At 42.6% G+C, this 26,571-nt stretch overlaps 1 protein-coding gene across 1 annotated transcript in view; it reads right to left on the bottom strand.

Annotated features, from left to right (window-relative positions):
• The window catches only part of TNKS2 (tankyrase 2), a 209,129-nt gene that overhangs the window by 89,572 nt on the left and 92,986 nt on the right, over positions 1 to 26,571 (bottom strand). The window contains exons 10-13 of the mRNA XM_033941178.1: positions 26,440 to 26,531; positions 26,267 to 26,345; positions 19,746 to 19,917; positions 943 to 1,022 (exon numbers count right to left, since the gene is read on the bottom strand). Of these exons, the coding sequence (XP_033797069.1) occupies positions 943 to 1,022; positions 19,746 to 19,917; positions 26,267 to 26,345; positions 26,440 to 26,531 (423 nt within the window). The remainder of the gene's footprint in view (positions 1 to 942; positions 1,023 to 19,745; positions 19,918 to 26,266; positions 26,346 to 26,439; positions 26,532 to 26,571) is intronic.

Genomic DNA, 26,571 nt, shown 5'->3' with positions numbered 1-26,571 from the left:
GATTCCTGACCAATTTACAACATCCCAAAATTCTAATGAGGGCAATTGGAGGAACGCCCCCCTCTGCCCGCACGGATCGCTAGTGTGCAATCCTGATGCATGCACAGACCATCTGCTTTCCCTGCAGATGGTCTGTGCATGCGGGGGTTTTTTTTTGCTGGGTTTTTTTTTTTTTTTCTTGGGCTCCGACTCTCCTGCTCTCAAGCCGGCCCTTGAAACCCTGCTTCACTTCTCAAACACAGCACCGGCAGAGCTGCCTTTTATTTTACTTTTGTAGCCCAGCAAGCCCGTGGTTTTAACCCGCTGTAAACCCGCGGGTTAAAACCATGGGCTCACAGTGCGGTAAGCAGGAGAGATTTGGGCGGCAATTGGGGAGAGGACGGCAGGCAGATTTGGGCGGCGATTCGGAGGACAGCAGGCAGGAGAGATTCGTGGCAGCAGAGAGCAGGGCGTGCAGAGAGAAGGGTGGCAATGGAGCAAGGGAGTCGGAAAAGACGTTTGCGACTGGTCCCCAGCAGTCGCTTCTTGGGTTGATCGGCCAGCACAGTCATATCACGAAATTGGTTTTATGAATCGGGTCCCTGCCTACTTTGCATGCCGTTCCCCTCATTTGCATGCGTGGATCGCAGCAGAGGTTAGTGAATCGGGCTGGATGGAAATGGAATCACACAGGGATCGCAAACCGATGATACACGATTGGTTTGCTTAGTGAATCTAGCCCTATATACCCACAAGATGATAGTTACTTTCTCAAAAATTCAGGGGCTTGCTTCTGGAGTATGATAACATATGGATGTCTTTAAATTCCCCATGAAGCAGATGAGAGAGCAGCTGTGGGAGTGCCACTGTTAAGTCAACATCTTTTACAAAATAGATTCTGAGTTTTTAATTAAGGTAGAGATGCACATACTTAGAGTTGTATTAAACTCATTTTCAACTTACCTTTACAGTCTCCAAGTCTCCAGCCTTTGCAGCTTCCAGCAACTGTCGATCTGTATCTGAATTGCTTAAAGGAATACCCTCTGATGATCAAAATAAATTACATCAGGATAGCAAAATATAAAAAGGGTGTATTGTTCATGGACTCAAAGCATGGAATTTCTATGGTTAATACTCTATGCAAACATATCTATTAAATTTAATTCAGATTTTTTAATTCTGCTCATTGGCCAGTGGAGAGCAGAGTTCTATGGAGGAACACCAAAGCCCATAAGAAAGTACATGCATGCAATAGAATTAAGGTAATTTTTTTTGTGTCACCAACCAATTTGTATCACATGTGCTTACATGAAGTGCAGTCCAAACACGGCGGTAGAGGCAAATGGCAAGGGAGACAAAGGTGCTCAGTCAGATGATAAATTGTAAATAAAACAACTTTTCAATCTGAAGATTTATTATAGATAAAAATGACTCGAAACTGTGTTTCGGCCAAAAGGCCTGCATAAGCAGTCTAAATACATAAACACATATTCAAATTTAAAAAATGTAAACACCATGCAAATAATATAATATACATAAAATATAAATTAAAAAAGGGAAACACAGAAACATGATGGCAGATAAAGGCCAAATGGCCTATCTAGTCTGCCCATCCACAGTAACCATCATCTCTTCCTCTCTCAGAGATCCCACATGTCTATCCCAGGCCCTCTTGAATTCACACAGTCTGTCTCCACCATCTCTTCCGGGAAACTGTTCCACACTTCTACCACCCTTTCCTTAGATTACTCCAGAGCCTATCACCTCTTAACTTCATCCTATGCCCTCTCATTGCAGTTTCCTTTCAAATGAAGAGACTCGACTCATGCGCATTTACATTACATAGGTATTTAAATGTCTTTATCATATCTTCCCTTTCCCGTCTTTCCTCCAAAGTATACAGATTAAGATATTTAAGTCTCTCCCCATACACCTCATGATGAAGACCATGCACTATTTTAGTCGCCTTCCTCTGGTCTGACTCCATCCTTTTTATATCTTTTTGAAGGTGTGGCCTCCAGAATTGTACACAATATTCTAAATGAGGTCTCACCAAAGTCTTATACAGAGGCATCAATACCTCTTCTTTCCTACTGGCCATACCTCTTCCTATACAACCTAGCATCCTTCTAGTTTTCACCGTTACCTTTTCATCCTGTTTGGCCACTTTAAGATCATCACATATAATCACATCCAAGTCGTGCACATAAGTTCTTCACCCCATAAACTGTATCGTTCCCTTGGGGTTTTTATAGCCCAAATGCATGACCTTGCATTTCTTAGCATTAAAATTTTAGCTGCCAAATTTCAGACCATTCTTCAAGCTTCGCCAGGTCTTTCTTCATTTTATTCACACCATCCGGCCTGTCTACTCTATTGCAGGTTTTGGTATTATCCGCACAGAAGCAAATCTTACCCGACGACCCTTCAACAATATTGTTTATAAAAATGTTAACAACAGGCCCAAGAACAGAACCTTGAGACACATCACTGGTAACATCCTTTTCTTCAGAACGATAACCATTGATCACTACCCTCTGTCGCCTTCCATTCAACCAGTTCTTGACAAATTAGAGCATAAAAAATGGAGTGTAAAAAATTTACAACAATAAAACATGCTGACTGAAAAAAGCATACTGAAAAATCAAAGCATAATTAAAACAATTTAAAACCAAAATTTTAAAATAAAACAGTTCACAAGATACTTAATAAGCCATAATGATTAAAACAATGAATCACTAACTAATAAGGATCAAGTAAACATAAACTGATAAAAAACAGAAAAACAGAAAAATAGCATGAGAGCAGTAAGCCAAAAACATACCAGATATGTAACTGAACCTCAATTATCAGGTTTAAGAACTTTAAACCGTTAAACATACTACCAAAAAAAAAAAAAAAGAAAAATATGCAAATGATATGTAAAATAAAAAGAACAAAAATAATAAAACAGGGGAGAGGAACAGCTATGCTAGAACATCCTGAAGTGAAAAAGCAAACTGCCAAAAAAAACATACCAAAAAAAAAGACATACTCTTGAAAACTACCATTGTGAATGGAGTGAAATAACACTAGAAAGTAAGTAATTGTTCTTGAACCACAAACCAGGAAGTCATGAAAAGGCACCAAAAAAATGCAAACTGTTACTGCAAAAACAACAACAAATAATTGCTATGTGTGGTTAAAGATAATTAAAATTTAAACCCTGAACACTGCATATGTAAAAGTTGCGGAATGTTTGCCACCCAAATACAGGGGTACCTTGGTTTACGAGCATAATTCATTCCAGAAGCATGCTCTTAAACCAAAACACTCGTATAGCAAAGCAACTTTTCCCATAAGAATTAGTGTAAACTTGAACAATTCGTTCCACATCCCCCAAAACTTAATTACCATTAGGGACGCCTCCACTGCTGCCTCTGCCACAGACCTATCCACGCGGCTACTCCAATTCTCCTCCTCTGCTGCTGTTCGTTGCTTCTCACTGCGGGTGGTGCTGGCTGTAAGCAAACTGCCGCCGCCACAGAGCCCGACTGGACACTGTTGGCTCTGCCGCTCCTGGACGCTGCCGCTGCCCCCCCCTGGATGCCACTACCCCCTCTGCTGGGACTCTCAGGTGCTGGCTCATTCCTGCCGGACGCACCCCGACTCCCATGCTCCACCCGAGGCCACCAGTGCTGCTATCGCCTCTTCCCCCCCTCCCTGACTGGCCCTGTCCTTACCCCTGCACCTCCGGTGATAAAGTGCCTGCCGCCGATCTGCTGCTGAGCCTTGAGCATCTGCGCATGCTCAGGCCTTCTGGATCTCACCCTCTCCGAGATTCTCATGAGATCTCGAGTCTCATGAGAATCTTGGTGAGGATGAGATCCAGAAGGCCTTGAGTATGCGCAGATGTTCAAGGTTCAGCAGCAGACTGGCGGCAGGCCCTTTCTAACTCCGGTGGCACACGGGTAAGGACAGGGCCAGTCGGTAGATGGGGAGGAGACGATCATGAAGGGAGGGAGCAGGCCGGTGGCCTCGGGGGGAACAATACTGTTGGTTCTCGCGGTCAGGTCGGGTGGGGGCTCGCAAATCGGTTTGCGAGTCAAAAGTTTGCTGAGTGTTTTGCTCGTCTTGCAAAACACTCGCAAACAGGGTTACGCGTAAACCGAGGTTTGACTGTATAGTCTAAGGCTCAAAACACTTTCCTACGTGGCATACACAGCACTAAAACAGTGGGCAGAAAAACTACTAGTTAGGCATGGTACATTAAAAACTAGCAAACAGGATATGTAAAATGGAAATGACGTCATACCCAATGTAATAATTTAAAGTAGGAACAAAAAACTAGTCTCACAAGAAACAATAATGAATAAAGCCAAAGCGTAAAAATGGAAAAAAAAACCAAAGACAGCAACAGTGAATGCTGTTTAAAGATAGCAGAAGGGGATTGACAACTATAAAGCAGATGCAATTTAAACATCAGCCAAGGAATCCTATAAAGGTCATCAAAAATGTACCGACTTCATTGTCACAAAAAAATAATTGCTATGTGTAATAAATGATGAATGACCATCACTAGATGCTGCAGAATGTTTGCCATCCAAATATAACGACACAAAACTTACCAACACAGATTACTCAGCACTAAAACAGTAGTTAGGTGTGTTGTATTAAGGAAGAAGCTGGTAAACATGATGTGTTTAAATGGCAGTCCTTACAGAGAAAAAGGAAGTGATGTCAAACCCAATGTAATAACCTTAAAAAAACAGAAACAAAAATAAGAAACTAGTCCCACAAGAACATCAGAAGGTAAAACAAATGCATAAAAACGAATTTGAGTGAAAATGAAAAATAAAAGCAGCATCAACAGTCACCAACTAAAAATAAAAAGTAGCAAGTGGTGACAACGAATTATAACGGAAGGGGAAAAAACGGTGTCTTAACAAGATAAATACAGTGTACGATACTGGCCAACCAACACAAAAAGAGTAGGCAAAATGAAAACCAACACAAAGAGAATGGACAAAATACTAAAAGTGCTCAAGCATGTGAGATCAAAAACAATTGGAAATATTGGAAAAAGGGGAGAAAAATGGAGGCAAGCATCAAGAGACAAAATTGGCTGGTATATAATAAAATGTGAAAATTTATAATTTCAATGATAAAGGCGTGAAGAAACGGTGTGTAGCATGAACTAATTAAATAGCAAAAGAAGAAAGTGTAATATAAAAATGGAACTACTGAAAATAGTAACAATTGTTTTTGATCACGTATGCTTGAGCACTTTAGTTTTTTATTCCCTCTCTGTGTTGGTTTTCATTTTGCCTACTCTTTTTGTGTTGGTTGGCAAGCATCGTACACTGTATTTATCTTGTTAGACACCATTTTTTCCCCTTCTGTTATAATTTGTCTTCACCGCTTGCTTCTTTTTTTATTTTTACAGTGACCATTGCTGCCACTTTTATTTTTCATTTTCATTTATTGATTGATTGATTTGGATTGATGTTCTTGTGGGACTAATTTTTTGTTCTGTTCTTTTTTTAAAAATAGTTATGACATTGGGTTTGACATCACTTCCTTTTTCTCTGCAAGGACTGCCATTTAAACACATCACATTCATGAGCTTCTTCCTTAATACAACATGCCTAACTAGCAGCATTTCTGCCAACTGTTTTGTGTCATTATATTTGGGTGGCAGACATTCTGCATCCTCACTTTTTTAAAAACATGGTATCTAGCGTTTTTCATTCATCATTTATTACACATAGCAATTATTTTTTTGTGACCATGAAGTCAGCATTTCTTGGCTGACATTTAAATGACATTTGCTTTATAGTTGTCAATCCCCTTCTGCCATTGTTGTCAACGCTTGCTGATTCTGCTATCTTTAAATAGTGCCAGCTCTTGCTGCCTTTGTTGATTTTTTCATTCTTACACTTTGGCAATATCCATTGTTGTTTCTTGTGGGACCAACTGCTGTCCACAGAGATTTCTTCAAAACTCAGAACAGGAAATAATCCGATAGAGCCAGGTAAGGACTGTAGGGCGGATGGTTCAGCTGCTGAAACCCACATTCTTAGATAGCAGCCTGCGACTGTCGTGACATGTGCACCGAAGCACTACCGTGAAGAAGCAGTACGTTTGTTGCGAGTTTCCTGGTCTTTTCTCCTTGACTGGTCACTTTGCGGGAATCACTGTGTTGGCTTAACTTTCCCCGGTTATGTTTGTCTTGTGTGGCATGAACTCCAGAAGCAAAAGTCCTTCATCATCCCAGAAGACAGTTACCATGACTTTGCCAGCAGATTTTTCTGTCTTTAACTTTTTTGGGGTGAAGGATGACTTGTGCTTCCACTGCATTGACTCCATTTTGAACTCAGGATCTCTGTGATACACCCAAGTCTCATCTCTAGTCACCATATGATGAAAAAAATTCACTTGGTCTCCACAGAGCATCTCCAAGTTCTCCTGACAGCACTGGAGCCTAATGGCCTTTTGACATGATGTCAGCATTCTTGGAATCCATCTTGCACATACCCAACTTTTCATCAATTATATTCCAAATTGTACCTGCAGAGATGCTTCAGCTATTCGGGAAAGCACAGTTACTTACCGTAACAGGTGTTATCCAGGGACAGCAGGCAGATATTCTTGACTGATGGGTGACGGCACCGACGGAGCCCCGGTACGGACAATTTTAGAGTGATCTCACTCTAAGAACTTTTAGAAAGTTCTAGCTCGGCCGCACCGCGCACGCGCGAGTGCCTTCCCGCCCGACAGAGGCGCGCGGTCCCTCAGTTAGTATAAGCCAGCTAAGAAGCCAACCCGGGGAGGTGGGTGGGACGCAAGAATATCTGCCTGCTGTCCCTGGATAACACCTGTTACGGTAAGTAACTGTGCTTTATCCCAGGACAAGCAGGCAGCTATTCTTGACTGATGGGTGACCTCCAAGCTAACAAAAAGAGGGATGGAGGGAAGGTTGGCCATTAAGAAAACAAATTTTGCAAAACAGATTGGCCGAAGTGACCATCCCTTCTGGAGAATGTATCCAGACAATAATGAGATGTAAAAGTGTGAACTGAGGACCAAGTAGCAGCCTTGCAGATTTCCTCAATAGGAGTGGAACGGAGGAAAGCTACAGATGCTGCCATTGCTCTGACTTTATGGGCTGTGACAGAACCTTCCAGTGTCAGTCCCGTCTGAGCATAACAGAATGAAATGCACGCTGCAAGCCAATTAGACAACGTACGTTTAGAAACAGGACGTCCCAATTTATTCGGATCAAAGGACAGAAAGAGTTGGGGAACTGATCTGTGGGGTTTCGTACGCTCCAGATAGTAAGCAAGAGCCCTTTTACAATCCAAAGTATGCAGAGCTTGTTCCCCAGAATGAGAATGAGGTTTTGGAAAGAAAACAGGTAAAACAATGGATTGGTTGAGATGAAATTCAGAAACAACCTTGGGGAGAAACTTTGGATGTGTACGCAGAACCACCTTGTCACGGTGAAAAACCGTAAAAGGTGGATCTGCAACCAGTGCATGAAGCTCACTGACCCTCCTGGCAGAGGTAATGGCAATAAGAAAAAGTACCTTCCAAGTGAGAAATTTGAAAGGAGAGGTAGCTAAAGGTTCAAATGGAGGTTTCATTAAAGCGGAAAGAACCACATTGAGATCCCAGATAACCGGAGGGGCTTTAAGAGGTGGTTTCACATTGAAAAGCCCACGCATGAACCTGGATACCAGGGGATGAGCTGAAAGAAGTTTTCCATGGACTGGCTCATGAAAAGCTGCAATGGCACTGAGGTGGACCCTGATGGAAGAGGACTTCAGGCCAGAATCAGACAAAGAAAGAAGATAATCCAACAACGTCTCCACCGCTAGGGAAGTGGGATCAAGATGATGAAGAAGACACCAGGAAGAAAACCTCGTCCACTTTTGATGGTAACATTGTAGAGTGGCTGGTTTCCTGGAAGCATCCAGAATGGAACGAACGGGCTGAGACAAAAGAGTATCAGTCGAGTTCAGCCCGAGAGATACCAAGCCATCAGGTGTAGAGACTGGAGGTTGGGATGCAGAAGGGTTCCCTGCTGTTGCGTAAGCAGAGAAGGAAACAGAGGAAGAGGAAAAGGTTCCCTGGAACTGAGTTGAAGTAGAAGGGAGAACCAATGTTGCCTGGGCCACCTCGGAGCAATCAGAATCATGGTGGCTCGTTCCCTCTTGAGCTTGAACAAGGTTCTCAACATGAGAGGTAGAGGAGGGAAGGCGTACAGGAACAGATTCGACCAGTCGAGGAGAAAAGCATCTGCTGTGAGACGGAGTGGAGAGTAAAGTCTTGAGCAGAAACGGGGCAGCTGGTGATTGTGAGGAGCTGCAAAGAGGTCTATCTGAGGAGTGCCCCATTGAGTGAAGATAGACTGTAGAGTTACAGGGTCGAGTGTCCACTCGTGAGGCTGGAGAATTCTGCTGAGTTTGTCCGCTAATGAATTCTGTTTCCCCTGAATGTAAATAGCTTTCAGGAAGAGATGATGATCTATGGCCCAATTCCAGATCTTCTGGGCTTCCTGGCATAAAAGGCGAGAGCCTGTCCCACCCTGTTTGTTGATGTAGTACATCGCAACCTGATTGTCTGTGCACAACAGAAGGACCTGAGGAAAGAGAAGGTGTTGAAAGGCCTTGAGGGCGTAAAACATCGCTCTGAGTTCCAGGAAATTGATTTGATGCTTCTTTTCCTGGGCTGACCAAAGACCCTGAGTCTGGAACTCGTTCAAGTGAGCTCCCCATGCGTACAGAGAGGCGTCGGTGGTGATGACTAGTTGATGAGGAGGCTGATGGAACAGAAGACCTCTGGATAGATTTGAGGATACCAACCACCATTGCAGAGACTGACGAAGAGATGATGTCACAGATATGTGTCGTGAGCAAGAGTCCGACGCTTGGGACCACTGGGTCGCAAGGGTCCATTGAGGAGTGCGCAGGTGAAGACGGGCATGAGGTGTGACATGAACTGTGGATGCCATGTGTCCCAAGAGCACCATCATTTGTCTCGCTGAGATGGACGGCAGAGGAAGTACCTGGTGACATAGAGACTGAAGGGTCTGAAGTCGATTGGATGGCAGGAAAGCTCTCATGAGGAGTGTATCTAGGATCGCTCCAATGAATTGAAGTCTCTGAGTGGGAATGATATGAGATTTGGGTAGATTGATCTCGAATCCCAGAAGTTGCAGAAACTGGATGGTTTGGTTGGTGGCCAGAAGGACCGCTTGGGCAGAAGTGTCTTTGATCAACCAATCGTCCAGGTAAGGAAATACTTGCAGGTGGTGAGAGCGCAGAAAAGCCGCCACCACAATGAGACATTTGGTGAATACCCTTGGAGATGAGGCAAGACCGAAGGGCAGCACCTTGTACTGGTAATGACAATGATTGATCATGAATCGGAGATATGGTCTTGAGGTTACATTGATCGGTATGTGAGTGTAAGCCTCTTTGAGATCGAGGGAGCATAGCCAGTCGTTTTGATTTAGAAGGGGATAAAGTATGGCTAAAGAAAGCATCTTGAATTTTTCTTTTACTAGATGAATGTTGAGATCGCGAAGGTCCAGGATGGGTCTGAGATCTCCTGTCTTTTTGGGAACTAGAAAGTAACGGGAGTAGAATCCCTGCCCCTTTTGATCTAGAGGAACTTCCTCTATAGCGTTCAGAAGGAGGAGGGATTGGACCTCCTGAATAAGGAGGGCTGATTGAGGACTGTTCAAAGCAGACTCTTTTGGCAGGCTTTGAGGTGGGAGAGTCTGAAAGTTGAGAGAGTAGCCGTGGCGGATGATGTTGAGGACCCATTGGTCCGAAGTGATTACTTCCCACCGGCTGAAGAACAGAGAAAGTCGACCTCCTATTGGTTGAGGCAGGAGAACAGGAACAGGGATACTGGCTATACTGCGGAGAATGAAGTCAAAAGGGCTGTGACTTCTGCTGAGGAGGTTGTTTCGCAGGTTGCTGCTGTTGCTGCTGTCGGGGAGGCTGACGTTGCTGTTGCCTCTGACGTCGAGGTTGTTGAGCAGTGGTAGGTAATGGACGGGCTGTGAAACGGCGTTGATAAGCCGATTGCTGCCTGTATGGTCTTGGTGGAGGAGGCTTCTTTTTATTCTTGAGCAGGGTATCCCAGCGCGTCTCATGAGCCGAGAGCTTTTGGGTGGTAGAGTCCATGGAATCCCCAAAGAGCTCATCCCCTAGGCATGGGGCGTTGGCTAACCGATCTTGATGGTTAACATCAAGCTCGGATACCCGAAGCCAGGCCAAACGGCGCATAGCCACCGACATAGCTTCATCTGACAAAATTAAATCCTCAAATTCTTACACATTTCTGTGGCAGTTGCTTCCATAGGCCATCTTCAATGAGGGTCATCTTCAATGGATTCTCTACCCCACTTAAACTGCTTGCTCCAAACTTTTACTTTGTAGGATGATGGGGAAAACTCACCATAAACTGCAGTCATGTGTTCATGGATCTCTTCTTTTATGAGAAATTTTATCACTTAACGGTGCTCCAGATCCAGCAGTTTCTTACTTGATTTGCACAAGGACTCTCCTGACATCCTATATCTTGAAATGTTAAGACTCGCACTGAGCCACAACTGTGCGTGAGTAGCCTTGAGAGATAACACAACATGCACAGACCTGTTTCAACATACTTGCTACTTTCTTTCATACTCAAGTAGATAAATTATTGAGTGCCCCTTGTAGATTATATTTGGGCGGTAGACCTTAACTTTTATATATGTGGCGTTCAATGTTTCAATTTTTATTTATCTTTAACCACACATAGAAATTATTATTTGTTATTTTTTGCAATAACGAAGTTAGCAATTTTTTGATGTCTTTTTCAAGACTTCCTGGCCAGTAATTCAACAACAACCAATCACTTTATAGGGTTATTTGACTCCATTGACGATGGCAGTTTTCAACACAATTGGCCTCTTTTACAAAGCCGCACTAGCGGCTGCAACAGCCCTGAGCCCTTTAAATCTCTATGGGCTTCGGGGCTGCTAGCGCGGCTTTGTAAAAGAGGCCGAATGTTTTTTTTTAGGTTGAATCAATTTTTATTTTCAAACAACAGAAATCCAACCAACAGTTGCCAACAATAGAGAACAATAGAAAAATAAAATCAGATACAAAGCATCAGATCCAACAATCCCCACCCATACCTTCCCCACCCCAAACCCCCCAATCCAAAATCAAAGAATAACCGTAGAGCAGTAGGCTTGGACTCTGATAACCCACTGCCAAGGACTAGGAGTAAACTTCAACACTGAAGAAAAGAAAAGAAAAAAAATCCCCCCCAAAAACCCAAAGGAACAAAGGTACAAAGACTCTCACACACCCCTGGCGCCTCAGCAAGAACAAGAAAGAGAGCCCAGGCCTTGGAAAGGTTCACAAGGAATTTAGAATGTCACTTCGAGCTCTTGGCGATAGAGAATGGAGATAAGAATCCCAAATCCGAAGAAACTGTCGCTTTCTTCGTAAGCTATGATACACATCCTTCCTTTCCAGCAGCAGCAGAGCATGCAAAAGATTTCCTCCAAGCCCAAAAGGATGGCAAAGCATCTCCAATCCAGACAGACAGAATCACCTTCTTCCCCATGACACTCACCCACCGCATAAACTTGACGCTGACCCGGATCAGGCAAGCAGAAGGCTTCATACTTATCCAGCAAATGACCAGCCACAGAAAAGGGAAGCTTACTACCCAAAACACCCTCTACGTAAGATAAAACCTGCCTCCAAAAGTGTTTAATTTTCACACAGGACCAAAAAGCAGGGAGAGACCGAATATAATGATGAAGATGCCGAAAAGCAAGAAAGTCTCCAACGGAAAAAACACCAGACAAGCTAAGATCATTCCAAGATATTAAGGAGCCATCAGCCTGTAGAACATGGGTGAGCAAAGTAAAATCCCGCGACGCCAATTTACGAAAACTAGCATTCTCTATGCCTGGGCGGAATTGAAGATTCCCCTGAATAGGTAAGCATCTAGTGATCGAGGGATTACCGTTCCAAGATTTCAACATATAAGACCATATGATGCGTAAAGAGTGCAACAGCAAACCACCCTTAAATGGAGCAGGTAAGTCAGAATGAGGCACCTACACCAAAGACAGAATATGCCATGGGGCAAAAAATTTCTTCTCATAGGATTTAGGTGTAAAATCCTGGCGATCTGAAAGCCACTCCCCAAGATAACGCATCAAACAGGAGGCATTATACAACCGAAATTGCGGTATCCCTAACCCCCCACCTTCCCAGGCACCAAGCAGGTAACGTAATGCCACCCGCGGCCGTCTTCCCTCCCCAACAGAAACGAGAAAGCATAGAATGTAATTTGGTGAATGTCTTTTTTAATTTTTAGTATCTTTCTATTTTGACAGTTTGCTTTTCATGGCAGGATGTACTAGCATAGCTATTCATCTCCCTTATTTGTTATTTTTGGTCTTTTTATTTTACACATCATTTGCATTTTTTCATTTTTGCCACTATGTTTAATGGTTTAAGGTTTTTAAACCTGATAATTGAGAATTAGTCACAGATCAGGTATGTTTTTGGCTTTTTGCTCTCTCTTTTAGGCTATTTTTCTGTTTATCAGTTTATGTTTACTTGATCCTTATTAGTTGGCGATTCATTATTTTAGTCATTATGGCTTATTATTAAGTATCTTGTGAACTGTCTCTGCCTTATTTTAAAATTATGGTTTATTTTCATTGAGTTTTCAGTATGCTTATTTCAGTCATATTGTTTTACTGTCTTACAGATTTTTTACACTCCATTTTTTATGCTCTAATTTGTAATATAAGTTCCCTTTACTATTTATATTTTATCATTTCCATGGGTTGTTTTTTTTTTTTTACATTTTTATAATTTGAATATGTTTTTATATATTTAGACTCCTGATGTAGGCCTGGTGGCTGAAACTCGATTCATGTTGAGTCGTTTTTACAATAAATCATCAGATTAGAGAGGGTTTTTTAAATCTACAATTAATAATCTGACTGAGTGCCTTCGTCGTCTTTGCTAATTGTCATCCCTACTGCTGTGTTTGGACTTCGTTTTTTGCATTTGCGGTGGATTTTTCTTTTTTTTTTTGTGAAGTACTACTGTACATCTTTTCTGCACTACCTGTAGCAAGTGGCTTTAGAAGTTTACAACCCTTTCAACGTGTTTACCTTTTGTTGCCTTTTAGCCCAAAAGTAAAATACATCCTATCCCACAATAGCCATGAAAAGTATATTTCAGAAATCCTTAAGAGAATGAAGTAAAGAAAAACAAAGAGCTTGCCTGGATAACCATCCAGCCCCTTTGTACTTCTGCAGAAATCCCAAATAATTTAAGATCTTGTGTAACTATCATATATACTTGAATATAAACCGATCCGAATATAAACTGAGGTGATTCTCTCCCCCCACCAAAGTGAGGAAAAAATGACTGGAATATAAACCAGGGGATTTATATTCAAGTACACCAAGGTGGGGAGGGGGTACCTTCCCAGCAGAGCTAAATTTGGAGCATTATGAGATAAAAGCAAACAAACAAAAAAAGTGAGAAACTGGGTTAGTGCTAGACCATGCAACTCAGATATCATACTCGGTGGTCCAGGTTTTCTACTCTTCCCCCCTTCCCTACTCTGAGTGCCTTGGGTCAGGAGCAGGAAAGTCCATCTGCTAGCAGGAGAGCATATACCCATGCATCTGGACTGGTCTGAAGGGAATATGAGGAAAGGAAGCCATTATTCAAGAATGGCCAACTGGAATCCAATTTGAATCATGCACAGAACCATTTAGAACATTCTCTAAGAAAGGCTGTTTGATCTAAATACAATGCTTTACATTTGGCATAAACCCAACATAACATTATCACCCAGAGAACACTATCCTCCAACTGTTAAACATGGCAGTGACAGCATCATGCTATAGGAATATTTCTCATTGGCAGGTACTAAAGCACTTGTCAGGAAGGGATCACAGAATGGAGAAAAGGACAAAAAAGCCTTTGAGGAAACTCTGCTGCCCTCTGCAAGCTGACAGTGGGAAAAATTTACTTTTCAACATGAGAACAAAATAAAGCACACAGCCAAAATTACAGTAGAGTGGCAAAGAACAAAAGGAAAAATGTCCTGAAGTGATCCAGAGTCACAATCTCAATCCAATTGAAAATCTGAGATATGACTGAAAGACTGTTGTCCCTTAAACATCACCAAATAACCTGACAGAGTTTGAACAATTTTATGAAGAATGATCTAATATTGACAAATCTCAGTGTGTCTAAAGAAACCTATCCCAACAGATACACAGCTGTACCTGCTGCAAAATGTCCATCAAACAAGAATTAACTCAAGGGCGGAGACTTATCCAAATGTTGCATTTCAGGCTTTTTTTTTTTTTAGGGGGGAGGGGAGGGTATACGTTTAACCACCATGGAAAGATTAAGTTCTTACCTCAATAATTTTCTTTCTAGTAGACATACACTCCATTCCTGAACATGTCAATCAATCACTTTTTGCGACAATTCTTGTAGGGAGCTTCATTTGCATACTTTTTTGCTCCTCCTCTCTTACACCTCTGGGCTGTTCAACTCCTCAGTGTTTATCAAAGCAGAAAATCAGCTTTGTATAGGAAACAGAAGTGGGAGGGGTAAGGGGACACTCCCCTACACACATTTCTGTTCTGCTCATAGCATGAAACATATCGGTAAATATATAATAAATAATCAAATTCAAACATTTGCAATATACTGTATAACCGGGTGAAAAACAAATATGTCACCAACTTGAGCCCAACCTGCACTAAGAGTATGGGAGCAATATATAGAAATTGACTGGATACTTCAACACGGTAGCCAATGACGCTGTTCTTCTTGAGGCTAGACCGAAGACCTAAGACGTTCAAATTTCAGGTCTCATTGAGGCATGTAGCAGGCAAATTCTCCACTGACAGAGTGGGCTTCAGGAATGGAGTTTATGTTTACTAGAAAAAAAAGATTATCGAGATAAGAACCTAATCTTTCTTTCTAGTACAACAGACACTCCCTTCCTGAACCTGTGTAGCATAAGAGCAGTCCTTTAAAGATTAGGGTGGGAGAGATGAGCCTGCCATCAGAAGTGAGGATCCAAATACAGAATCATGCTTGGCCTCCTTATCTACTCTGTAAAACTTTGTGAACGAATTCAGAGAAGACCAAGTGGCAGTTCTATAGATCTCTTCTGGGGAAACCGCCGAAGATTTCACCCATGAGGAAGCAATTCCTCTCATGGAATGTGCTTTCACAGAAACAGAAGAACATTTTCCACTGCTATTGGTGGACAAAATGGCCATACAGATCCACCTAGATATAGTAGCTTTCTATGCCAGCCAGCCGATCCTTATGGGCTATACTTGCCAGCACAAAGAGATGATCTGACAACCTAAATTTGTTCGTAAACTTCTTGATACCGAACTAAGAGTCTGCAAACATCTAATGAACTTAACACTTTATCCTATTTTCTCGACCCCGAGCATGTGAAGGCAGGCAAATCTGCTTTCTGGTTATGTAGATTATGGAAATCACTTTTGGTAGGAAAGAAAGAACTATGCACAAGATAATTTCTACATCCATAATCCTAAGAAAAGGATATCTGCAGGACAATGCCTGAAGTTCCAACACTCTCTGAGCAGAGGTGATTACCACCAAACACACCATCTTGATGGTAAGATCCACTAAGGAAACTTGGTCCAGAGGCTCATAGGGCAGCCTCACCAGTGCTAGGAGAACCCGATTAAGATTCCACATCAGAAAAGGCCAGCATACTGGAAGGCAGAGCTGCAATGCGTCCTTCAAAAATCTGGTGATATCCAGATGTATGGCAAGGGTGTTCTTATTTACCCTGGGCCAAAAACAGGAGAGCCCAGCTATCTGAACTCTCAGGGAGCCAACTGCTAGGCCCTTTATTAGGCCTTCCTGGAGAAAGGCAAGTATCACAGATATCATCGTCGCAATCATCTCTTTGATCCTCTGAGCCTTTGCATATGCTGCTACAGTTGTCTTCTTACCACTGCATTCGAGAAGCCTTTGCGTGCTCAAGAGCCATGCCCTAAGACCAAAGTATTCCAGATCCTGAAGGGTGAATGGGTCCTGTGTGAGAAGCTGGGGATGACAGGGAAGTCTGAGATATTAATCCTGCTGCAGTTGTACCAGATCTGCAAACTATGGGCACCTTGGCCAATTTAGTACGTCAAGATTCTGTGCAGAATTCATCCTATCATGGGCCACGGAGGGAAAGCATAAAGACGACCTGTCTTTGGCCCGGGCTTAACCAGGGCATTTAGATCCTTGCTTCCCAGCTCACGTCTTCAAGTGAATAATTGGTCCACTTTCTTGTAGGCAGCCAATGCCATCAGGTCGAATGTCGCACACCCCCACTAATTCATTGTGCAGGAGAAGGCTTCCTGGGACAGTGACCACTCCCCCAGATCCAGAGCTGAGGAAATCTGCTTTCACGTCAACCCCTGCAACATGTGCCACTGAAAACATCTGAAGATGGGCCTCCATCCATCAAAACAGCATTTGAGCTTCCAGGTGCAGATGAGCTCTCTTGGTCCCCCCATAGTGATTGACATAGGCCACTACTGTAGCACTGTCCAAAAAACTCAAACTGCCCTACTATGGAAGACGCTCTCCAACTCCAGGAGCACCAGATGGATGGCTCAAAGTTCCAAGCGGTTGACTGACCACTTCCACTGGGAAGGAGACCAACATCCTTGAACAGGACAACCCTTGCAATGTGCCGCCCAGCCGATGAGGCAGGTGTCCATCATTAGAACTACCCATGATGAAATGTGAGGATCGAGATAGAGGGTGTTGGGGCCCAGGGCCTGCTATTGGCAGAAGCTTTTCCTTGCAGACTTCCAGGAGGAACACTTTGCTTGCTCCCATTTTGAACTGGACTCCCAGGTATTCCAGGCTCTGCGTTGGTTCTAGTTGGCTCTTCTGGAAGTTGACTACCCGGGCAAGATTCTGCAGCAATTGGATTACTCAGTGAACCACAAGTCTGCCCTTAGGCTCTGGTCAGCCAATCATCCAGGTTAAGGATAGACCTGTATTGTCCATGCTGTGTAAGTGAGCTGCAATCTCCACAATCACCTTGGTGAAGATCCATGGCATTGTGGTTAGCTCAAATGGTAAGACTGCAAACTGGAAGTGCTGCTCCAACACATGGAACTGTAAATACTTCCTGTGGTCCAGAAAGATTGGAATGTGCAAATAGGCCTCTGTCAAATCCAAGAAGGCAAGGAACTCCCTTGGCGCAATCAACCACCTCACCGTCTCCATTCAGAAATGTGGTATCTTGAGGGTCACATTCACTGCTTTGAGAACTAGGATCAGCCTTAAGTCTTCAGAGCCTCTTTTGGGCATGATGAAGTATATAAAGTATCTGCCAAAGTCTTCCTCTGGTAAGGACTCTATGGCTTGCAGAACTCAACATCTTTGGTCACTTTTTCTGGCCTCCTCGCAGGGGAGTCTATAAAAAGATCCGCGAGGGGACTAAAGAACTCAAGCTTGTATCCTTCCCGTATTATGTCCAGATCCCTGCAATCTGTGATAATCCTCACCATGCCCCTAAATAGGCCAAAAATCACCCTCCAATGCAAGGAGGCTCGGCTGAAGGTTTGGCGTCATAACTGTTTCTTCAGAGCTGGGGTGAAGTGGGAACTTGAGGACTGAGGGTGCCTGACCCTTCCAAATCTTTGCCTAGGGGTCTGAAACGCCCTCTAGCCCTCCAGAATACTGGCTATAATGTCTGGAGGTCCAAAAATTAGTCTGCCCAGACCCCCTAGAGCACGGGGCCTGCTATCAAGCAAGGATTTTGGTTTACGGTCCTGCACACTGGCTATAAGATCATCCAGGCCTTTCTCAAAAAGGAACTGTACCTGGAATGGCAGTTTATTCAGGGTCGCCTTAGAGGAGGAATCTCCCGCCCATTGTCTGATCCATAACATCCTGCGGGCAGAAAAGGAGTAAATGGACATCTTACTCACTATTCTGAAAAGGTCATACAGAGCATCAGCCACATCAAGATCTGGAGCATCCCCAAATCTGGGTCTTTTCCTCTCGGGGATGCAGGGGTGTCCCTTGCTACAGAGGATCCTGACTGTGAGAGTAAAAGCATTAAAATGGAGTCATTATCCAATTCATCTGACCCAACATTCCAGACCTGCGAACAGCACTGTTTGTTGGGGAGCTGTGATCTTGGGGGGAGAACCCCCAGGGCAAGAAGGCAGCAATTCCAGAGGGATCCATCTGGCTCTTTTTAATCATACAGGCCTCAAATATCATGTTAATTAATTCAGGAGGAAATCCCTACTCTTGATGTCCAGACGGCCTGCAGAGGCTTAGTACCTCTCTGGGCTTTTCCCACCTTAATGCAGCTGTGCTTCGCTGGGGATGCACTCGTGCTGCTCCCTGGCTCAAATCCAGACTTTTTCCTTGCTCCTTAGACAATAATACCCCCACAAGGGACCAGAGGGGGCTAAGCCAGTGACTCTAGGCCCCCTCCTTAAGTGCCATGCAGCACATGAAACATGGATGCTTCTCGGATTGCCAACCACCACAAAAGTGGCATGAATCTGAAGTATCCTGACCTGAGGAGTTCATCCTACCTGTTTTTAAATGAAAACGAGGTGTTCTGAGGCAGATGGAGGCTTTTAAATTCAAATTGGGAAGCTCAAGATGGCCATAGCAGCAGTGATTTTAGCGCCAAAAGTGGCCTGGGGTAGCTACACTGAAAAATAAAAACCAGTGATTTTAGAGGTGGGGGGAATCTGACTAACCCTAGAAGTAAAGAAAAAATGATTCTAAAGATTTCCCCCCTCAGGTTGGTTAACCAAGCTATCAGCCTATTACTCATTGTGCCATGCTGTGTGCTGGAAGCTGCAAGTGTAAAAATTGCAAACAGCTTATAAAGAGAATCTCTGTCTCAACAAGCCTAGAATCTGGACTGCTTGTGTCTTCTGACCCACCAGCCAGAAAGCTTACCCCCCCCACATACACATACAGACCTTGTGTATGCCAAAACAGGGGGAGAAATCAGTCAGCCTTGATCCTGGAAAACTGCGATGGAGCCACACAGCCTGCATGCAAGCTCACTGCAGACAAATCTGGGGTGAGCAGTGCTCCCAAGGGAATGGTTTCTGAGCCCTCAAACTGTTGGTGCAGGTTGTTTAAGTGGGTAACCACAGGACAGCCTGCCCCTTGGAAGCGGACTCTAGTCCCCTAGTCAGAGCTGTCCCACTAAAGAATTCCTCTGCAGCACCAAAAGCCTCACAAAAGAACTGAGCGAAAAAACAAATTTAAAGAAAATAAACACAAGTAGAAAAGACAAGCTCCTATTGTCTCGCTTATAGAAAGACAACTGAAGAGTTGAAGAACAGCCCAGAGGTAAGAGCAGAACAGTATGTAAATGAAGCACCCTACAAGAATTCTCGCAAAAATGGGATTGACTACCCATAGGTTCAGGAATGGAGTGTCTGTTGTACTAGCAAACATTTTTTTCCTCTACATGTATTGAGTAGGAAAAAGCTTATTTAATGTGTTTGAGGGGACAAACTACAGCTGTGCTTACAATGGTTACAAAAACCACCACCAACAAATCTTTCAGAATTGCATATTGAGAAAAGGCTACCCTTACTCCTTCTGCCCAAACCCACCCTGAGCTGCTTTTCAAGGTGAAGAAAGAGTAAGATTATCTAGCTCCGAGAGATTATACAATACCTTGTAGTATCTGCTGTACAGTCTCATTTCCCATCTGTACAGCTGTGAAGCCCTGCAGCGACACTACTGATGGATCACATCCAGAATTCAGTAACATTCGGCAAGTCTGAATATGTCCATAGTGAGCTGCTCGGTGTAGCGATGTCTGTCCAAGATTATCCAAAGCATTCACCTAAAGGAAAATAATTTTTGAGAAAGACAATACATTACAATTCAGAGCTTATTTTTCCTAGTCTAACAAATGCTACATAATACTATTTGTTGGGGGAAAATTACTATGCAATAAATTATATAATGAAATGGGAATATCCATTTATAAATTTAACCCCAATTGAGCATAAATCTAGGCAATAAATTAGGGTGCTTATGACATCAATAATAATAAATACAAATTATTGAATTATCCAGTTGTACAAAAGTTTTTTTAAGTTTGTTATTTTTTTTTTATTGTATGCAGATAATCAAGTGCTTTAATTCAATTGTTTGAACAAGTAACTTAAATTTCCAACCCTGCACCATTAATGTAAGCAGTCTTATGATGACCAAGCAGAAAGTTTCTCTCTCTAACAGCATAAATATAGTTCTTATCTGCCGAAGAACTGGAGCAAAAGCTGTAGATAACTGGTAGTGATATATCTAATATAATAAAACGGTAAGCCGCGCATGCGCACTTCCTATGCGTGCGTCCATTTTCTGTGAGCTGTAGCGATCCATAGGAAGTGCGAATGCGCGGCTTACGGTCTGGCCTCACGCGAGGCAAGACAACTGCGCACCCTTCTCTGCTCTCCACCTGCAGAGCAGCGGCTGCCGCCTGCTAGCACACCCTACCCTCTCCAAACCGGGATCGCATCCACAGCGCGGAACAAGTCGACGACTCCCCCCTCCCGTACCAACCGCTGCCGCTCCTGTTTGAAGCGGCCTGATGAGGTTCGTGGCCGGCTGTAGCGAACCTCGCAGGCCGCTCTCCACATGAAGCACGTTCCCTCTGACGTGATCGCGTCAGAAGGAACATGCTACCATATGGAGAGCGGCCTGCGAGGTTCAAAACAGCCGCCCATGAACCTAAGCAGGCCGCTTTGAACAGGAACGGCGGCACTCCCCCCTCCTTTCAGCGGCCGGCAAACAACATGGAGGACTGCTTCAGGGTGGAATCGGCTTCTAGCCTCATATCTCAGGCCTGACCCGCGACTCAAAGGGGAGAGGATATGCTGGATGGAGGGAGCAAGACAGATACTGGTTAGAAGACTGAAAATAAAGGGGGAAGAGAGAGAAAGAGAAGATGCTGGAAGGGAGGAGTTAGCAAAAAACAAACAAACCAAAAAAATCCCTCTCAAAAAAACAAACAACTGGAGAAATAGAAGCAGATAGAGATGCAGAAAAATAAATGGAGGAAAACTGAAAGATAAGGTTAAATTCTGAGATGGATGTAGAAGAGGAAGTGAAGACAGGAATGAGAGAAGAGCCAGATAGACTGCAAACCCTGGTAAGAAAATTGAGAGAAGAGAGCAGAAACTGGGATAAACATGAATAAAATGGCCAGACAATAAAAGTAGAAAAAAATAATTTCATTAACAGAAAATGCAGTTTTACTGTAAATTTGCACTGCTTTCTTTTTATATTCCAAAGTGTTTCTTTCTCTGGTGTTGAACTGCATATTGCTGGACAGGGGGGGGGGAATGAAGGGAGGCCTACTGCTGGACAGGGGGAGCAGGAAGAGGTGCTGATGGATGAGGGAGCAGGAAGAGGGGTGAGGTAAAATAAAGGGAGAAGGGCTGCTGTTGGATAAGGTGAGCAGTGATGGGGTGGGGGAGGACACAGGGGAGGTAAAAGGAAGGGAGAATGAACAGGGGGAGCAGACAAGGGGTGGTGGTGGACAGCCAAGGAAAAAAAAGAAAGAAAGACAGAAATACAGAAAGCGGCTAAGGAGAGAGAAAAAGAAATAAAGACAGACACACACACTACATATTCTAGCACCCGTTAATTTAACGGGCTATAAGACTAGTTTTCATAATATGTTGGCAAACCAACATGGACATTTAAGTTGCTTGTTTAAACAACTGAGTTAAGGCATTTGATTACCCGAGTACGGACATTTTTTTGGGGGGAACTTACTGTGACATGTGACTGAGATTTCATCATGTTCAGCTTTCAAAATGTTAACAAAACCAAAAGGTTCAATTACAGGCTGTTACACAGAATTTAATATGATGCTACAACTGGGTACCCCTTTGACTGTCTTTATAAAATGATGATGATGAAAACAGGGCCAGTGTTCTGAAACTTATCCTGGTGATACCACAGCTTGTTGCATTTTCAAGATATCCTGAAAATGCATTTATGAAATAAATCTGTATATACTTGAGCTTTAGTACACAACTGTATCCCATATATATTCATTGCCCAGATTTACAATAAAGCTGTCTTGTACCTAATGCTTTCAACATCAATTCAATTAATTCTCATAGTGCATATAACTGTATAATAAGCTAAAGTATAAAATATCAATAATCACCTTAAAATAGCTTAATCACAATTGCCTACATAGTACATGTAAGGCCATTGTAAAAAAGATATTGTGAGTGTTTCATGTTTATTAAAATTTGATGCAAACGCTTATAACTGTTTCAAAGCAAATTACAAATATTAAAACAATGGGGTGACATTTATTTATACATATATTGGACAAACAGACAGACTTACAGACTACAATAGGAAAGAGGGTGGACCTACAAAAAAATTTAGAAAAGGCAACATTGAGGGTTCACATAGTAGGAAGGGGATAGAAAGCAGGAGCAGAAGCTTTAAAAACAGAGAGCCTTCAGAAATGTTATCGGCTAAGGAACTCTAATTTTCTGATATATCCGGGCAATGAATTCCATAACTGTGGCACTGTTACTGAAAATTTTTTATTGATATTTTGCACTTTAGTATATTATAGAGCAGTGTTCTTCAACCGCCAGTCCGCATAAATTTTTTGCCGGTCCACAGGGCCGGCACGTTCATCAGGCCCAAGACAGCGTTCTTCAGTTGCTGGTCCACAATGCGATCAACGCGGCATCTTCGGGCTGGCTCCCTGAGTGCTGCAGTGCACAAAGCCGTGGGAAAAGGCTCCTATGCGGGGCCTGCGCCTGAACCAGAAGCCTTCTCTTTGACGTTGCAACGTCAGAGGGAAGGCTTCCAGATGAGGTGCAGGACGCGTGCGAGGAGCCGCTGCCCACAGCTTTGTGCAATGCAGCACTCAGGAAGCCAGTCCAAAGATGCTGCATTGATCGCACAGTGGACCAGCCCAAAGATAACACCGGGGCGCAGGCCAGAAGGCAAGGCACATGGAGAGAGAGAGACAACAATGGTAGGGGAAATGCTTTTATTTAGTGATTGATTTGTCTGTTCAGAAAGAAATGCATTTGTTTCTTTTCCTCTGGGGTTGTACTGCTTGCAGAGTCTTGCATCTTAGGGTTTGTTTGTAAATATTATTACTTTTAGTTTTTATTCCAGCATTTGCATGGGGTTATCCATTTTCTGGTAGGAATGAATGTTAAAAAGCATACAGTGTGCTTTGTGTATTTTAATTTTGTGGTTAACCATTATGTGTTGTTAATACAATTATATTGTGTGTATATATGAAAAATGAATGGAAAAAATGGTGTTACAATTAGTACTATTATGGGGGTGGGGTCTGGGGCAGAGATTGAGTGGAGATGGGCACGACTTAGCCCAGTGTTCTTCAACTGCCGGTCGGCGGACCGGTGCTGGTCCACAAAATAATTATTTTATTTCTGCTGGTTCATAGGTGTCAAAAGGTTAAAGAACACTGTTATAGAGTTATGTGCAAGATGAGAATTAATTGAATGTTGAAAATATTAGGTACAAGACAGCTTTATTTTTTTTTTATTCTTTATTCATATTTTCCATCTTGCATCAAGTACACAATATATCAGTTAAAACTTGAATACATCACTTGAATTTCCTTATAATAACATCATAAATGCATAAATTTATACCCTCCCACCCACCCTAACTTCAAATATTTTAATCAAAAAAATATCGTATAAATATTATATTCTTATCTATTGATTAAAGCTTTTATAGAACTTTAGACCATCCCCCCTCCCCCTATGTATAAATGTACTTTCAGAGGAAAATGGTGTCTAATCATTGCAATAACTTGTCAATGGCTCCCAAATCTTTTTAAAATTATTATAATTCCCTTTTAGTATGGCAATTGTTCTTTCCATTTTGTAAATGTGACACAACGAATTCCACCAGAAGGTATAGTTAAGTCTACTATAATTTTTCCAATTACTGATGATATGTTATATGGCGACTCCTGTCAATCAATAAAAGTTTATTGTTGCTTGATGAAATTTAACTCTTTGTTCTCATTGACATATCAAACATAATTGTATCATATGATAATGCTACATGGCTTTCTAGTAAACAATTAATTTGGTAGAGGCGCTGATAAAAGACCGCATCATTGATCACCTTGACGGACACAAACTGATGAGGACCAGTTAGCACGGCTTCAGCAAAGGATGATCTTGCTTGACGAACTTGCTGCACTTCTTCGAGGGGGTAAACAAGCAGATAGACAAGGGTGACCCGGTTGACATTGTGTATCTGGATTTTCAGAAGACGTTCGACAAGGTTCCGCACAAATGAGTACTTCGAAAAATTGAGAGCCATGGAATAGAGGGTGAAATACTCACGTGGATTAAAAATTGGCTAGCAGATAGGAAACAGAGAGTGGGGGTAAATGGACAATACTTGGACTGAAAGAACATCACCAGTGGGGTGCCGCAGGGCTCGGTACTTGGGCCTTTGCTCTTTCAACATATTCATAAATGATCTGGAAATGGGTACGACGAGTAAAGTGATTAAATTTGCAGACGATACGAAGTTATACAGAGTAGTGAAGACACAGGAGGATTGTGAAGATCTGCAACGTGACATAACCACGCTTGAGAAATGGGCAGCGACATGGCAAATGAGGTTCAACATGGAAAAGTGTAAGGTAATGCATGTTGGTATCAAAAATCCCACACACGAGGCAATACTAGGAGAGACCCCCCAGGAAAGAGACCTGGGAGTACTGGTCGACAAGTCAATGAAGCCATCTGCACAATGCGCAGCAGCAGCGATAAGAGCAAACAGAATGCTAGGAATGATTAAGAAGGGGATCACGAACAGATTGGAGACGGTTATCATGCCACTGTACCGGGCTATGGTACGCCCTCACCTGGAATACTGCGTCCAGCACTGGTCGCCATACATGGAGAAGGACATGGTACTACTCGAAAGGATCCAAAGAAGAGCGACTAAAATGGTTAAGGGGTTGGAGGAGTTGCCAAACAGTGAGAGATTAGAAAAGCTGGGCCTGTTCTTCCTTGAAAAGAGGAGACTGAGAGGAGACATGATCGAAACATTCAAGATAATGAAGGGAATAGACTTAGTGGATAAAGACAGGTTGTTTACCCTCTCCAAGGTAGAGAGAACGAGAGGGCACTCTCTGAAGTAAAAAAGGGGATAGATTCCGTACCAACGTAAGGAAGTTCTTCTTCACCCAGAGAGTGGTGAAGAACTGGAATGCTCTCCCGGAGTCTGTTATAAGGGAAAACACGCTTCAGGGATTCAAGACAAGGTTGGACAAGTTCCTGCTGAACCGGAACTAACGCAGGTAGGGCTGGTCTCGGCTGGGGCACAGGTCTTCGACCTGGGGGCCGCCGCGTGAGCAGACTGCTGGGTACGATGGCCCACTGGTCTGGCCCAGCAGCAGCAATTCTTATGTTCTTATGATACAGGGACAATAGAATACTAAATGATCTAAAGTCCTGGCTTCCAGATTACAATGCCAGCATCTATTAGACTTAGAGCTATCTAACTTTTGTAATCTAACTGGGGTCCAAAATGCTTTATGTAAAAGAAAAAAAAACAAGTTTGTCTCATAGATGCGGACACCGTACATTTCATTCTCCAAGACCAAATTCGTGGCCATTGAGACGCACAAGACAGCTTTATTGTAAATCTAAGTAGTAAATGAAGAAGCTGCATCACACATTTTCACGATTTCTTTACATTAATATATATTCATTGGAGATACTTTGGAAAACTCAACAGGCTGCAGAGTCATTAGAAACCCCCATAAAAAGGAAAGTTATGAGCAAGGCTGAACACAACACCTAAAACAAACTGAGAACAAGTAGGAAGAAGACAACAAAGTTTTCCTGATTTCCTGAGAAAAAAAGAACTAGCCAGACATAAAACTATTCATAATTGTATACTTTTGGCAACTTTACTGAAATGCTGCTATGAAGAATGACAAAAAAAAAAAAAATTCCTTTCAGAGTTTTTCTGAAGCATTTTGTAAAGTAATGCAATTTAACTGCTCCTTTTGCAAATACAGTATACAAATATCAAAATGTAATTTAAAAAAACAATCATGCGCATTATCTAATGCAATGAATGAAGATGAGCAGTCATATGCCAATTTTTTAATAATTTGTAAACAAGCATATACAAACCTTTGCTTCATATTTCACCAACACTTCAACAATATCATTGTGAGCTTTTTCAGAGGCTACATGGAGTGGTGTCAAAAAGCTTCATTAAATAAGAAAAAAGAAAACATAAGCAATCAGTGGCTTGCTATAAAACTACAGGTATATGACAATATGATCAGAGATAAAGCACTTACTCTTTTGTCTTTTCATTGACATTTGCTCCTTTCCTCAACAATAGTTCACATACTTGTTTTCTCTTGGGATACGGAGAAGCAGCAGCACAATGCTAAACATGGAATAATAGTTTTATTAATAATTTTACATAA

This window comes from Geotrypetes seraphini, chromosome 4 (assembly GCF_902459505.1).
Source record: "Geotrypetes seraphini chromosome 4, aGeoSer1.1, whole genome shotgun sequence".
Taxonomy (NCBI): Eukaryota; Metazoa; Chordata; class Amphibia; order Gymnophiona; family Dermophiidae; genus Geotrypetes; species Geotrypetes seraphini.
This window is presented reverse-complemented; position numbering and strand designations above follow the sequence as displayed.